The sequence below is a fragment of the Hypomesus transpacificus genome, chromosome 23, assembly GCF_021917145.1.
Source record: "Hypomesus transpacificus isolate Combined female chromosome 23, fHypTra1, whole genome shotgun sequence".
NCBI lineage: Eukaryota > Metazoa > Chordata > Actinopteri > Osmeriformes > Osmeridae > Hypomesus > Hypomesus transpacificus.
The window spans coordinates 9,202,111-9,217,152 of NC_061082.1; the positions used below are offsets into that span (position 1 = coordinate 9,202,111).

At 49.4% G+C, this 15,042-nt stretch overlaps 2 protein-coding genes and 2 long non-coding RNA genes across 5 annotated transcripts; 3 read left to right on the forward strand and 1 right to left on the reverse strand.

Annotated features, from left to right (window-relative positions):
- The first annotated feature begins 202 nt into the window (after positions 1-202).
- LOC124485735 lies at positions 203-2,134 on the forward strand. Of its 2 annotated transcripts, none has more exons than XR_006958088.1 (3): positions 203-1,288; positions 1,374-1,571; positions 1,752-2,134. It is a non-coding gene; the product is annotated as an uncharacterized LOC124485735 (long non-coding RNA). The 2 variants fall into 2 exon arrangements; XR_006958087.1 differs by having other exon boundaries at positions 203-1,034; positions 1,112-1,288; positions 1,374-2,134.
- Positions 2,135-2,372: 238 nt separating this feature from the next.
- Positions 2,373-3,874, reverse strand: LOC124485734 (putative nuclease HARBI1). The gene is made up of 4 exons (XM_047047504.1): positions 2,989-3,874; positions 2,797-2,912; positions 2,593-2,704; positions 2,373-2,506 (listed from the first exon to the last, which is right to left on the reverse strand). The coding sequence occupies exons 1-4, from the start codon at positions 3,419-3,421 to the stop codon at positions 2,463-2,465; spliced, it is 705 nt and encodes a 234-aa protein (XP_046903460.1). The 5' UTR covers positions 3,422-3,874; the 3' UTR covers positions 2,373-2,462.
- On the forward strand, positions 3,873-5,382 carry LOC124485733 (retrotransposon-derived protein PEG10). Its single transcript, XM_047047503.1, has 2 exons — positions 3,873-4,161; positions 4,236-5,382. Exon 2 carries the CDS (start codon positions 4,409-4,411, stop codon positions 5,378-5,380), a length of 972 nt encoding a protein of 323 aa, XP_046903459.1. The 5' UTR covers positions 3,873-4,161; positions 4,236-4,408; the 3' UTR covers positions 5,381-5,382.
- Positions 5,383-10,918: 5,536 nt separating this feature from the next.
- Positions 10,919-11,932, forward strand: LOC124485736. The gene is made up of 2 exons (XR_006958089.1): positions 10,919-11,279; positions 11,343-11,932. It is a non-coding gene; the product is annotated as an uncharacterized LOC124485736 (long non-coding RNA).
- Positions 11,933-15,042: the final 3,110 nt, after the last annotated feature.

A 15,042-nucleotide genomic window follows, 5' to 3' on the forward strand; every position in this document is an offset into this window, starting at 1 on the left:
TCGAGAGACCGCAGATAGAATGCGGCTAGTTCGATCAACATTTGTATTATTGTTTTTGTTGATTTTATGTAAAGCACTTTGAGCTGCAATTCTTGTATGAAAAGTGCTATATAAATAAAGTCTTACTTACTTACTTACTTAAATTAACTCTACGTCACTGTTTCTTAGCTCTTAGCTTTTAGTTTCTTTTAACTTGTCTTGTTTTGTGTTGTTCTGTGTTTTCTGTCTGTAACTCTGTGTTTTTTATGCTGCTGCCTGTCTTGGCCAGGGGGCTGTTGCACAAAAGTAGAATAAAGAAATCCAGGATAACTGAAAAAGCGCAGCTTGACTTAGTGTGATCCGCTCATCACGGCTTATTCGGTTGCATGTTTGCCAAGCCAGGATGAGAAGGTGTCAATCCAGGTGTACATAGTTGGGATAAGTGCACCTTGACGGATTTCTTAAATAGACCACGGTATCGATCACAAATTCACTGATGCAGAAATGGAAAAGACGCGTGCAGCATATTTTTCTCCCGCTGAGCAGCAATTATGAAGAAGTGAAGCATATAACATGCAAAAAGGGTAACACGGCAGCCGTCATTAAACAGCGAGAACAAGCCTGGCAGACAATTGCTGACCGACTGAATGCGTAAGGATTTTAAAATTTCTACTTTGAACGTTGTACACTGTTATTGTGTTACACATAATTGCTTTTAATATGTTTGTTTTATGTGTTGGTTGTATTGCTGAAGGCCTAGCTGTGTTTATCTGCTAAATATGCTGGTTTTACTGTAAAGTGTCTTTGAGTAGTCTACGCACTAGGCTATATAAATAAGTTATTATTATTTAGACTAGTGTCCCTCAAAAGTCAGCAGAGGGAATTAATGTTCCTTGGGAATTTATATTATGTACAACCATATGCACAAATCTCTATAAACTGTGTCTAATTCTAAATATCTTTCTACATTTAATGTTCATACAGAACAAACATGACTGGACAAAAGCGATCTTGGCAACAAGTCAAAATAAAATACAAAAACATTTTGCAGTCTGGTAAGCGCCTCAACAGTTTGCACATTTTATGTAGAAATTAGATGCCTGCTCACATATTTTATCTAAACTGATTTTAGCAGTGAAGAAGAAGAATCATTTGTCTGGCACTGGGGGAGGGTCACCAGCTCCAGGCTTCACCCCAGCAGTGGAATTGGCCCTTGTGTTGAATAAAGGAAGGCCTGTGATGGAAGGGATTCAGGGTGGGACAGCTACTGACTGTGTTCCACCTACAGAAACTGCCCTCCTCATACATGGTACATTTTCCAGTACTGCATATCAAACACAATCATCCATTTATACGGGTATATGTGGACTGTCTGACCTTGTTTTGCCTTTCAGTGTCCGGCGACACAGTTACTCTCCTGCCACCAGACGAAGATCCAGTGAGTATTATTCGTTAAAAGCACAAAGCTTGGCACATTGTGTCAATACAAATTATATTCAATGTGGCAGGGAGAAGGAACTTCTGCAGTATGGGAAGGGGCTTCTGCAGATGATGACGAGGAGACTGTGTCACTGGATTCCAGAAGGCCTGAGGTATCATGTCAATTGTATGGAAATGCATATTTAGCCCATAATGGGTGAGAAGTCAGTTTATTCTTTGATTTGGAAGGGCAATTTGTATAAAGCAGGAAGACATCACATGAGAATACAACACAAACCACACAACAATTAACACAGTAAAAGTATTTTATATAGCATTCATATTTGTAACAGGATCCAGACAGAGTACAGCCTGACAGCCAACCTGGCATCATAGTAAGTATGGGCTCTAAAGTAAATCTAAATGATACATAATTCCTGCTGTGCTAATCAATGGGTGGTTTACAGAATTCACAAACTGTCAGATGTCTGTACAGTCAACATCTCAAAAAACAAATTGAGCTGGCAGATACACAGGTTGCCCTCAATAAAAGGAGTCTCCAGGATCTGGACCTTGGTATTGAAATAAAGAAAAAGAAACTGAGGAAACTGGATCTGGAGATAAAGAAACTAGAAAAATAAGTAAATGACTTCAATCCATACTTCAAGCATATCTGTAAAACAATGTATTAATTATGTTTTTCTCCCCAGCTCTCCTAAGGACAAGACAATAAAATCTGTCATCTAAAATAATTGATGTATTGGTCTCTGACTAGCCTGCCATTTATGTCATCTGGGAATATAGCTGCATTGTCCCACTCAATCTCTGGTGCCAGTGCAGGACCCCTTTCCTTCCTCAGATAGGCAACATTGTGTAGGACAGTGCAGGCTACAGTGATGTCACATGCCCTGTCTGGGGTGACCCTCAGGTGGTGGAGACACTGAAAACGGGATTTGAGAAGGCCAAATGCCATTTCAATTCGGGACCTTGTTCTTGCATGGGCAAGATTGTATCCTTGTTGTGCTGCTGTCTGAGGGTCTGCTAGGGGAGTGAGAAGGTACGTCTCACAGGCGTAACCTTGTTTCCAGAAGAACGCCAGAGAATTCACCTGAGAATACAAAATGTAATCATTACAACTACACAAACACAATTGCGTCAAATGGTTTACTTATCACCGAAATGTGTGTGGCCTACCTTGTGATAGTCGCTGGGAAATGGTACTCGACCTAAAAACTCGGGAGTCATGGACAGACCCAGGCCACTTTGCCTCCACATTAGTGAAGATGCAGGCAGCATCACAGATCATCTGAAAAGTGATGTTGCCTGTTAACTACACATTTAATGCACAAAATACATTTTGGCTATAGTTGACAGTAGAGCTAATTAAATAATTTTTACCTGAACATTGATACTGTGGAAGGATTTTCTGTTCACATAATCTCCCTCATGGGCCCCTGAGGGGCGTTTAATGCGAACGTGTGTGCAGTCAAAAGCACCAATGACATTAGGGAAACCTGTAACACAAAATAGTCTGAGTATCTGGTGACTGTTCTAAAGTAACTATTTTTTTTAATCTATAATTCATTTTACCTGCAATCTTGTGGAAATCCTCTTTGATGTAGCACTTTCTTCTGTGGCCAGGGAAGGTGATGAAGATGTGTGCCAAGGACTTCAGTGCCAAACACACACTTCTGACCGTTCGGCAAATAGTACCTTTATTTACCGTCTCGGCATCTCCCACGGCATATAAAAACATGCCACTTGCAAAAAAGCGCAGTGCCACACAGACCATCTGTGGGATGGTAAGAGCATGGCTTCGCCCTGTGCGGTGTTGAATTTTGGGACCCAGCAGCCTGCACAAATAACGGATCCCATCTCCAGAAAACCTATATCTCTCATGCAGGTACTCGTCAGAGAAAGCTAAAGGGTCAGATCTGTCTCGAAACACCCTCTCACGTCTGAAAGCACATCTCAGTATCAGTGCTTCGTCGTCCAACACGTCGTTAAGAAATGGGCATGCCATGGTGCAAGAAGAAACACAGGTGAATAGGACTTTATATAGCCCATCGCCCTCATCACTGACTTTATTGAAATCACCGTTGCAACTTCGTCAACCATTTATAACCATCTAAACAACTGCAATAGTAGGGTTTAAAATCTAACTCGTGACAGCAATAGTGACAAGAAGGCCTAATGCATGTTAATAAAAATAGATCCAAACACAGAAGACAACGGAATTACTGTTAAAAACGTTTATTAGGGGACCACTAAGGCCTATATAAAAGCATCAAAAAACAGCATTTCATGTGACCTTTAAGAACACCCTTTAAAAAAGCGAACCGCCTTTGAAACAAGTGAACCCCCTTTGGAACAAGCTACTGTAGCAACGTTATCACTGGAAGTATTTCAGATGGAATTGCGATTCAAACAGTACCGTCTGTTAACTGAAAATATGCCCCCCAAAAGTAAATGCATTTGACATTAATTTAGGGGGACATGGCTAATTCAAAAGAAGTTTGCTAGAGGCAAGCTGGCTGCTGTTGCTAGCAACACTTTACCGATTGTTTGAAAGTGTTATGTCCCCGGCCTAATCCGGGCCGGGATTTCTGTTTTCTGGATTTCTGTGCCGGCTCCAGGTTTCATGCCATACTCCATTCCTCCTGTGTAATTGACACACCTGCAACCCATCCCCTCATCAGCACCACAGTATTTCAACCCCGGTTTTCCTGTCACTCATCGCCAGTTCAACGCTTCGTCCAGAAGGTAGTGTCGGCTCCCAGTACATGGTACTATATCTAGTCCGTCCTAAAACCTTGTTTCCTCTCTGCCTGCTACAGACCACATCCTCCGGTTCATCAGCCTGCCTGCCACACCTGCCTGCCCCACCGGATCTCCTTCGCTCTCCTTCACCTCAATTCAATAAACCAGTCAACTTGACCTTCAGTGGAGTCGTGCATTTGGGTCCACACCCCAGTAGCCAGTTGGTCCAACATAACAGTTTGAACTGGCCATGAGCGACCCAGCCGACTCGGACGTCGATCCTGTTCGCAGGGCAATCGGCCACCAAGGTGCAGTACTGGCATGTCATGAGGAAACCATGCAGAACCTCTCCCGCACCCTCGCTGAAGTCCTGGCTGCCCTGGGGTCCTTACAGCCTCCCCAGGGCCCTCCTGCTCCTCCGGCAGAGTCCCCGCCTGTCGCTGCTCCTTACCACCGAGAACCCCATGTCACAGCCCCAGAGCGCTTCACCAGTGAGCCAGGACGCTGTCGTCCATTCCTGCTTCAGTGCTCCCTGGTATTCGAACAGCAACCGTCATCCTATCCCACAGACAGGGCAAGGATAGCCTATGTGATCGGTGCTCTGTCTGGAAGGGCGCTTTCCTGGGCCACCGCGGTCTGGACCACCGGGGGCTCGCTGAGCTCCTCATATGGGTCCTTCACTGGAGAGCTGCTGAAAGTGTTTGATCACCCTGAAGGGGGGCCGGATCCTGGGAAGCGCCTCACGTCACTCCGTCAGGGTCTCCGTGGTGTGGCCGATTACACCATAGAGTTCCGGACACTTTCGGCTGAGAGCGGCTGGAACAATGCCGCGCTGCGGGCTGTTTTCCACCAGGGACTGACTGAGACCATGAAGGATGAGTTGGCTTCCCGGGACGAACCAACTGACCTGGAACAGCTCATCTCTTTGTCTATTCGGTTGGACAACCGGCTCCGTGAGCGCCGCCGTGAAAGGGTTCCTCGCTCCCAGCCACGTCCCTTGTCCCCCCTTCGACGCCCACAGTCACCCCCACCTCGAACACCGGCATCCCCTGGTACCCATCTGAACAGCGAGCCTGAGCCCATGCAGCTCGGCCGTGCAAGGTTGACTCCTGAGGAGCGGGCACGCAGAAGAGCCGAGGGTGCCTGTCTGTACTGCGGTCAACCTGGACACCTGGTGGCCACCTGCCCTACTCGCCCGGGAAACGAACGGGCCCGCCAGTAGTAGGGGAGGTACTGACGGGTCGAGCCTGCCCATTCCCTCCGCGTTCAACCCTTGGCGTCACACTCACATGGCGCACAGTCTCTACGTTGGTCCAAGCCCTCATCGACTCGGGAGCTGACGGCAACTTCATTGACCGGGAGATGGCCAGGCAACTGGGTTTGGACTGTGAACCCGTCAGTCCACCTGTGGTAGTCAGAGGGCTAAGCGGCCAAAGGATTGCCCACATTGAGCAACAGACGGCACCTCTCAAGCTCCTTGCTGGCAACCACCATGAAACGATCCGACTCCATGTCATCGACTGCCCACTGTCACCTCTGGTGCTGGGATACCCCTGGTTGCAGCTCCACAATCCCCACATCAACTGGGTTACCGGGGAGATTACTTCCTGGGGTAGTCACTGCTTCCAGCGCTGTCTCGGGTCGGCTGCCACCCCGGACTCTGCCGATTCCCCCACCTCTGTGGCTCCTCCAGACATGTCCACAGTACCACAGGAGTACCACGACCTTGCGCCAGTATTCAGTAAACAAGATGCCCTGTCCCTGCCACCCCACCGCCCATATGACCTTGCCATCGATCTGCTCCCAGGCGCGCCCCTCCCTAGCGGGCGTCTTTATAACCTCTCCCGTCCTGAAACTGAGGCCATGGAATCTTACGTTCGGGATTCGCTGGCAGCAGGCCTCATCCGTCCGTCCTCTTCCCCACTGGGGGCGGGATTTTTCTTTGTAGGGAAGAAGGATGGAGGGCTGCGACCCTGCATGGACTACCGGGGCTTGAACGCCATCACCACCCGGAATACATACCCCCTGCCACTCCTCAGCTCTGCATTCGTTCCCCTCCGTGATGCCTCCATCTTCACCAAGTTGGACCTGCGAAACGCCTACCATTTGGTGCGCGTCCGGGAGGGGGATGAGTGGAAGACAGCCTTCAACACTCCGCTGGGCCACATCGAATACCTTGTGGTCCCCTTCGGACTCTCCAATGCACCTGCAGTGTTCCAGGCCCTGGTAAATGACGTCCTCCGTGATATGCTCAACCGGTTTGTCTTTGTCTACCTCGACGACATCCTCATTTTCTCCCGGTCCCTCAATGAACATACTCAACATGTCCGTCAAGTCCTTGAGCGCCTCCTCCAGAACCGGTTATTCGTCAAACAAGAGAAATGTGAGTTCCATGCATCCTCCATATCCTTCCTGGGCCATGTAATTTCCAAGGGGCGGATGGAGATGGATACAGCCAAGGTGATGGCCGTAACAGAATGGCCTTCGCCGAGCAACCTGAAGCAGCTCCAACGCTTCCTGGGGTTCGCCAATTTCTATAGCCGCTTCATCAGGAACTACAGCCAGGTCGCTGCTCCACTCGCAGCCCTCACGTCCACATCCACACCCTTCAGGTGGACCCCGGAGGCAGAGGCCGCCTTCCAGGAGCTCAAGCGACGATTCGTTTCCACCCCAATCCTCACCCAGCCTGATCCCACGCTACAATTCGTGGTTGAGGTTGATGCCTCAGACACTGGAGTGGGAGCCATCCTGTCACAACGATTCCCCCCAGACCAGAAGCTGCACCCCTGTGCTTACTTCTCCCGCAAGCTCACATCCGCCGAGAAGAACTACGATGTCGGGAACAAGGAGCTGCTGGCGATGAAGCTGGCGTTGGAGGAGTGGCGCCACTGGCTGGAGGGTTCTGACCAGCCCTTTGTAGTTTGGACAGACCACAAGAACCTCTCCTACCTTCAGTCAGCAAAACGCCTCAACCCTCGCCAAGCTCGGTGGGCCCTGTTTTTTGGCAGATTCAATTTCCACCTCACCTACCGTCCGGGGTCCCGCAACACTAAACCGGATGCCCTCTCCCGCTTGCATGCTCCAGACGAAAGGGACTCCCCTCCTGAGCCCATCTCGCCTCCCACCTGCCTTTTTGCCACTGTGTCATGGGAGATTGAGTCATTGGTCACCCAGGCACAGCAGCAACAGCCAGACCCAGGTACGGGACCCCAAAACCGTCTGTTTGTTCCCGACTCCGTTCGCACTCAAGTGCTCCAGTGGGCCCACTCCACCCGCCTCACCTGCCATCCAGGCATTACCCGCACCCTGGCCTTCCTCCGACAGCACTTCTGGTGGCCCACAATGACGTCTGACACCCGTTCATTTGTCTCAGCGTGCACCACTTGTGCACGGAACAAGACCTCCTCTCATCCACAAGCTGGACTCCTGCGCCCGCTGCCGGTACCAAGCCGCCCTTGGTCCCACATTGCCCTTGATTTTGTCACCGGCCTTCCTCCATCCAATGGCATGACCACTGTTCTCACCATAGTTGACAGGTTTTCCAAGGCCGCTCACTTTGCTGCCCTACCCAAGCTGCCGTCGTCCAGAGAGACCTCTGATCTCCTGGTCAGTCACGTTTTCCGCCTCCATGGAATCCCTCTGGACATCGTGTCTGACCGAGGCCCCCAGTTTACGTCCCAGGTGTGGAGGGCCTTTTGCAAGGCTGTTGGTGCAACGGTCAGCCTATCTTCGGGGTTCCATCCCCAGACCAATGGCCAAACGGAGCGCGTAAACCAGGAGATGGAAGCAGCACTCCGCAGCGTTGCCTCTGCTAGGCCATCCACCTGGAGCACCTACCTGCCATGGGTGGAATATGCCCATAACACCCTGGTCAACGCCTCTTCGGGGATGTCCCCCTTCATGTGCTCTTTGGGCTACCAACCACCCCTGTTCCCTGCACAGGAGAACGAGGCCGCTGTGCCCTCGGTGCAGGACCATATGCGCCGATGCCATCGAGTTTGGAGTTCGGCCCGGTCTGCGCTCCTGCGCGCTTCTGCCTCATCCAAGCGCCTGGCCGATCGTCGCCGTTCCCCTGCTCCGACATACACCCCTGGACAAAAGGTTTGGCTTCAGGCCAAGAACCTGCCCCTCAAAGTGGACTCCCGTAAGCTTGCACCCCGATACGTGGGTCCTTTTGAGGTGGAGTCTGTCATCAACCCCTGCGCTATCCGGCTGAAGCTCCCCTCCTCTCTCCGGGTCCACCCGGTGTTCCATGTCTCCCATCTTAAACCTGTGTCCTCCAGTCCTCTGCCCTCCCGACCCTGCCCCTCCACCCCCCCGAATGGTGGACGGTCATCCCGTCTACACTGTGCGTCGGCTGCTGGATGTGCGCCGCCGCGGCCGGGGTTTTCAATACCTGGTGGACTGGAAGGGCTACGATCCTGAGGAACGCTGCTGGGTTCCTCGTTCCCGGATCCTGGACCCTGCCCTGATCCGGGACTTTCGCCGTGCCCGTCCCGGAGCTGCTGGAGGGGCGCCGGGCGCCAGGGGGCGCCCGTTGGGGGGGGGTACTGTTATGTCCCCGGCCTAATCCGGGCCGGGATTTCTGTTTTCTGGATTTCTAAAACCGTCCTAAAACTTTGTTTTCTCTCTGCCTGCTACAGACCACATCCTCCGGTTCATCAGCCTGCCTGCCACACCTGCCTGCCCCACCGGATCTCCTTCGCTCTCCTTCACCTCAATTCAATAAACCAGTCAACTTGACCTTCAGTGGAGTCGTGCATTTGGGTCCACACCCCAGTAGCCAGTTGGTCCAACATAACAGAAAGCGCTGGAAATGAGAACGTTTCTTTTGACATAATAAAGTTTAGCCATAGCTGTGGCATTGAAGGCAGTACAGCATACTACCAGAGAATGTCTAATAAAGGGAGAACTCCCACTCTCGGGAAACTTCCGGGTTCTGAACTGGTTGCAGTTCCATATGAGGGCGCTAACGGTCGAGTGCAGAATGAATGGAGGTCTATGGAGCTATACCCCTCAAAATCCAAAAAGTTTGCTGGAAGTGATAATTGTCAGTAACAATGCCAAATTTGGTCTCAGGCTCGAGCCATGCGTGGAGAAGCTGACCCTGATAAATAGTGCAATGAGCAAGCTAGCCTACAGTAGCTGCTGTTGCTAGCAAAACTACACTGAGCAGCACTTGTGCTAGCTGCCGCATCATTGGATACCAGTGGAGCGAAAAATTACGTTTCCTTCAGTAGTTTCAGTTTGGCAACTACTTGTTTAACCTTGTCTTTTGTCTTTATCTTTTGTGCTCCACTCGGGGAGTTGCGTTACATTTAGCAAATTGTTTTTTGCATTCACTTCACTCTTCTACTGTCTCTGAAATGACGTGCTTTGCTGCGCAGTTGCTGCAATCGATGGAATAGTCCACAGTAGAATGGGGTGGGAGGGGAAGCCTGTGTTGACACAAATAGAATAAACGCTCTGGTACTTTGTTGATACTTTTGGGGAAGGTTTTGACTTTAATTGATTTGTATTATTATTATAGTTATTATTGATCATATGGTATTTTTATATATTTATATTTAGTCATTTAGCAGACGCTCTTATCCAGAGAGACTTACAGTAAGTACAGGGACATTCCCCCGAGGCAAGTAGGGTGAAGTGCCTTGCCCAAGGACATAACGTCATTTTTGCACGGCGGGGAATCGATCCGGCAACCTTCTGATTACTAGCCCGACTCCCTCACCGCTCAGCCATCTGACTCCCAAAATCCCACTCCCTGACAGAATTCCACTCCCCTATGTGTGAACACACGCAATGCCTTTTATGGAGTCTTTCAAGGGGCCCCCTGGCAGCTGGGGGTTGCCTACTTTGCCTAATGGGTAAATCTGCCCCTGGTATCCATGCGTCGTTGCTAACGTGTGTTGACGTGGTGACGTAGGTAGCACAGAGTACCCTTCGTCGACTAAAGGCACTTTCCGTCACAAAAACGTTGTAACCTCCTAAACTGTGCAACAGAACGTAAATCCCAATACAAGCAACTCAATCGAGACCTAGACAAACATTTTGACACAGCCATTGTCTATGTAGTCCAAATATTGACTGAGCCTTAGGCGGGCAAAAAAATAACAAATAATAATAATATATATGTGAGATAACAATGGTTGTGCCCTTGCCAAAGGCAAAGCACACTAAAGAATTTATAATACATTACAGTACAATTCTAGAACTATAATCATTAGCTGTATCACGGGCATGGCACTATCTATAATTCCAGAACTATAATCATTAGCTGTATCACGGGCACTGTGCACTATATAGCAACGGGAACAATGCTCGTAAGACTTTATAAAGGATGCATGTATTAAAGTTAGGTATTGTGCTTATTAAATGTATGTCTTATGAACTTAGAACTGTGCTCTGGCCTAAAACATTGTGTCTCACACAGGGTGGGGGAAACAGGCTGTATTTTGTGTTGTTATCTCTCCATTTCAGGAGCAACCTTGAAACCGGGCTGAGAGAGCACCCGAGCAGATGGGAGGCGTAGGGAAGAACAAACTCCCTGATACACGAGAGGACAAGCACAACCCTTTTTGATATTACTGTTTCAATTGCACTGTATAATATATGCTGGGGCAGGGACAGATAGCCAGTTGGACTTCGTGAACCAACCCAAACTCTGTTGTGGGTAGGGAAGCGTAGACAGCCCCAGAGCTCTGTACTTGTTGATTTCCAACTGCTGCATTAAAGCTGATATTATCGGACCTCTATGACTCCAGACCACTCTTTCTAGAACACAGACTTGTGTCATTGAATACCATCATTACATATTGGATTAGACACAAAGATTTTGAATCCTTCAACTGGTGACCCCGACGCTGAAAAGAGGGAGTCCGGAGGGTTCCGGCCCGACCGACAGATCGGGAGAGACCCATACACCGGTACGAGGAGGCAGACGTAATCGTCAGAGGTGCCTCAACATAAAAAAAGGTAAGCAGACACCTGTTAATTCAAAGTACTGCAATTCGGAACTGAGATCCAAATTTAGACGATTACAATGTTTCATCGTACCTAGTCAAACCAACAGTGGTGGGAAATCAACAAATGTATGTTACTAAGGGTTGAGAGGCCTTGAGGTGAAATTCCTCAAAAAGGGTTAGAGTCCCACTGTATGTTACTAAGGGTTGAGAGTCCTTGAGGTGAAATTCCTCAAAAAGGGTTAGAGTCCCACTGTATGTTACTAAGGGTTGAGAGGCCTTGAAGTGAAATTCCTCAAAAAGAGTTAGAGTCCCACCGTTTTATGTGTCTTGAGGGTTCGAATCTGTGTACTGTTTTGTGTGCCAAAGGTGTTAGTCCATTGAGCCCTGTCAAGGAGGGGTTAAAGTCCTCTGATCAAGTCATATTTGAGTGGAGTCAGATTGTGTTGAATAAAAATAGAGAGGAGTGTGGTGTATTCTTCCTTTTATTTTCTTTATCCTCACCGGTACAAGTGAATTCTAGTCCCTGAACGAGTTATACTTGTGTGGAGTCAAATTGAGCTGAACAATATTTTAAACAGATCTGCCGTTCTTAAAGAATCCACTAGATGTCCTCCTAGGACCATAATTGCTTTCGGTGCAAAGTCTAACGCGTATTTCAATTGTGAATCATTTATTTAGGTCAATCTCGTTTGTTTTCGGTTTCTTTGAACAAAGGTATACAGCAATCCGAGGAAATGTCAGATACACCTCAAACCCTTTGTTTCCAATATGACATCGCGGTCTCTAAAATAATAAGTGGCACAGAGAAAGAAAAACGTAAAAAAGTACGTGCTAAGTATGACGAGTTCTGGAAACAGCATTTGAAACAAAATAACTGTGATGAAGGGGACCGTATGTGTTTAAAACAGATAATGATTGAAAGTGAGTCAGCGGCCATAAAAGTAAAGAAAGCACTCGGAGAGTGACCGTCTAGCAAAAAAAAAAAAAGGAAAATGGAAAAAAGAATGTGATGAATGGGAGAATAGCAGGCGACTGTGTCACAATTTGGGTGTAGCCATTTCTTCCGTAAATTATAACTACAAGGAGAAACAATGTCACGAAACCGCGAAGGAAGACGAGGTTAAAACAGTTCCCATAGAATTGCCACCGGCTCCGTACGTCCCTAAACTGTACCCTCCACTTCCTAAAAAAGCCACCGCCCCACCTCCGTACTGGCATCAAATGCCTGTGTATAGAGTCAACAACGGTCAGTTAGATATGGAAGAAGTGGCAGATGCTGGAACCGAAAGTTGGGGGGCACAAAGTGTACGTTCCAACTCACCACTCCCTAGCCGTAGGACAGTGTCTCAAGACCGTGCTGGCCCCTCGCATCACAGCCCCGCGGAGGATGACTTCTGTAAACGCGCTCGCAGAAACCACTATCTCGACTGTTCGTTTTCAAATTTAGCTGAATTAGCTGAAACCAGTGCCCGTAAACGTAATGAGAAAATACAAATTAGGGAGCAACTAACTGCCATGGAAAAAACTTATTCAGAGAGAAAGGCGCGAGACAGGTTTTTCGAGAGTTCGGGGATGGGAGGAGAGAACCAGGCAAGAGAGGGGGATGTGAACACGAAACCGATTACTTACGGCGCTACAATGACAGGCTCGGTCATCTTAGCTCACCTAAAACCCATACCCGCCGAGCACACCCCCGGCGACATGACGAGGCAGATGAGGTCGGGGGCACAATATTCTGGGAGGCAATTTCCCCTAATGGCAACACCAGGCGGAGGCATGCTTTACAAACCATGGGCGTTTCAGGACACATCAAACATAGCTGAGGCAATGTCTCCAACAGAGGAAGGGGGGCGGAAGTGGATGCGCAAACTAGCCCAATTGACTCAGGGGATGACGCTCGTGGTGGGAGATTGGAGACAGCTCATGGGCAGACAGACTACGGGGTGGGATTTGGAACAGATCGAATGTAGCTGATATAACTAACACCCCAGACCAAACCCCATTTAGTCAGGTGTCAGTCTGTGTGGGGGATGCTATTGATCTAAAATGGCCCCAACCGGTCACCGCACTGCACACCATCTCATTCAAATTTAACCCAGATATCAGTCCGTTTAAATTCCTGTCCGACTGCAAGGAAGAGTGGACCCAATCCACTGGCGTACATCCAGATAGGGACCCAACGCACACACAGGTCTATCGAGCGGCGGTTCTGACAGGTTGCCCAGACAAGGTTAAAGCGCGTATGATTGAAAACCCAGACATGGCAGGAGCTTGTCCAGTCGCGTGGGAAAACCACCTGGTACATCACCTAAAACTATCTAAAGATATGGTGGACAAAAATGAGGGGGCGAGTAAGGACATAGAGGTCCAGCTCCTTAAATTCCAACTAGAGGAGGCACGTAAAACGGCGGGCCAGGCATCAAAAAACAAACGCTCCGACGGTAAACAGATGGTGCAACAGCATCCGGCAGTAGCAACGGGCCCTCCCATGCTCCCGGCAGATAATTTATATCCTTTGGGGCACCCACAGACATATACATCAGCGGTAGGTGCTATGTCTCAGCCCCACCCAAGTTACCAGCAGGGGCCCACGGGGCCCCCTACAGGACAGTGGCAGTACAGGGGTCGGGGGGGAGCAGGGGGAGGGGAAGGACCAGAGAAGTTCATGGGATGCTATCGCTGCAGACAGATAGGCCACTGGAGGCGTTTTTGTCCAAACGGTGGTCAGGTACAGTTTTTAAATGGGGGGTCAGGCTTCTCCCGGATACGGGCGAGGGCAGCAACGTCTTCATCAAGCACCTTTTGCCGGAGCCGCTCCACAGAGAGGGTCCAGGGGCGGAAGAGGGGGTCCACCACAGGGTCAGTACCCGGTCATGTTTCCTGATGACCACTGGATTCCGGGTGAGAGCTATCCCGATGCATGAGGGGGCCCGAAGAGCCCTAGCGAGCAGGGGTTGGCAGGGTCCCCTGCTCTCCATGACTGTGGGTGGAGACTCTCTGTCATTTTTAGTGGACACTGGCGCACGATATTCCACATTGTCCAAGCCAGTGCCCAGGAACTTGGTCTCAACCGCGACAGTGGAACTTTGTGGTTTTTCTGGGACTCCTCAACGCCTGCCTCTCACTAAGCCACTACCAGTCAAGGTGGCTAATCAATCATTGTTGCGCTCTTTTGTCCAGTCACCGGCTTGTCCAGTCAATCTCCTGGGTCGAGATATCCTGACTTTGGCGGGGTTTCGATACTCTGTTCCCCGGATGGGGTCAGACTGACATTTCCGAATGGACACACAGTCAATTGCTCCGTTGATGGGTTGATGTCGGCCTCTCAGATGTTACTTACCTCCCACTGCGAGGAAACGCCCGCCGACATCTATTGGGGTGCTCTGTCCGCAGAGACGGTTGAACACGGTGGCCTACTGTCCACTTACTGGGAGTGGTGCCCTTGGATTGATTTGATTGATGCTTATCATACACTAAATGACCCCTGGCACGTCACTCTGTTCTATGATAGGGTCGGGGATGAGACATACAAACAAGCATTTTACGAATCCATATTAGACACCACCGCAGCAGTCACATTTCAACATATCTATGTAGGCAACAAGGGAGTGGCAGCGGATGTCACTCTACCACCGGACATGGCCGCATGGTACAAAATGTCAGACGAATCAGTTCCACATCTCTCATTAGCATTGCAAGCTAACCATCAGGCTAAAGAATTAGGACCAATGGTTAAATACGGCGCGTCACTTCCGGACTGGCAGGATACACAAATTCCGGCAGTACAGTGGTCTAAAACCGGTAGTATGTACAGAATCGCCATTGCGGCCTCAGATGATATTATCATGCAACACCGCCAGCTGTCTCGCTCACAAGGTAGGGGAAAAACAGATCACGAAGACACCGCCGCCATGTTAGC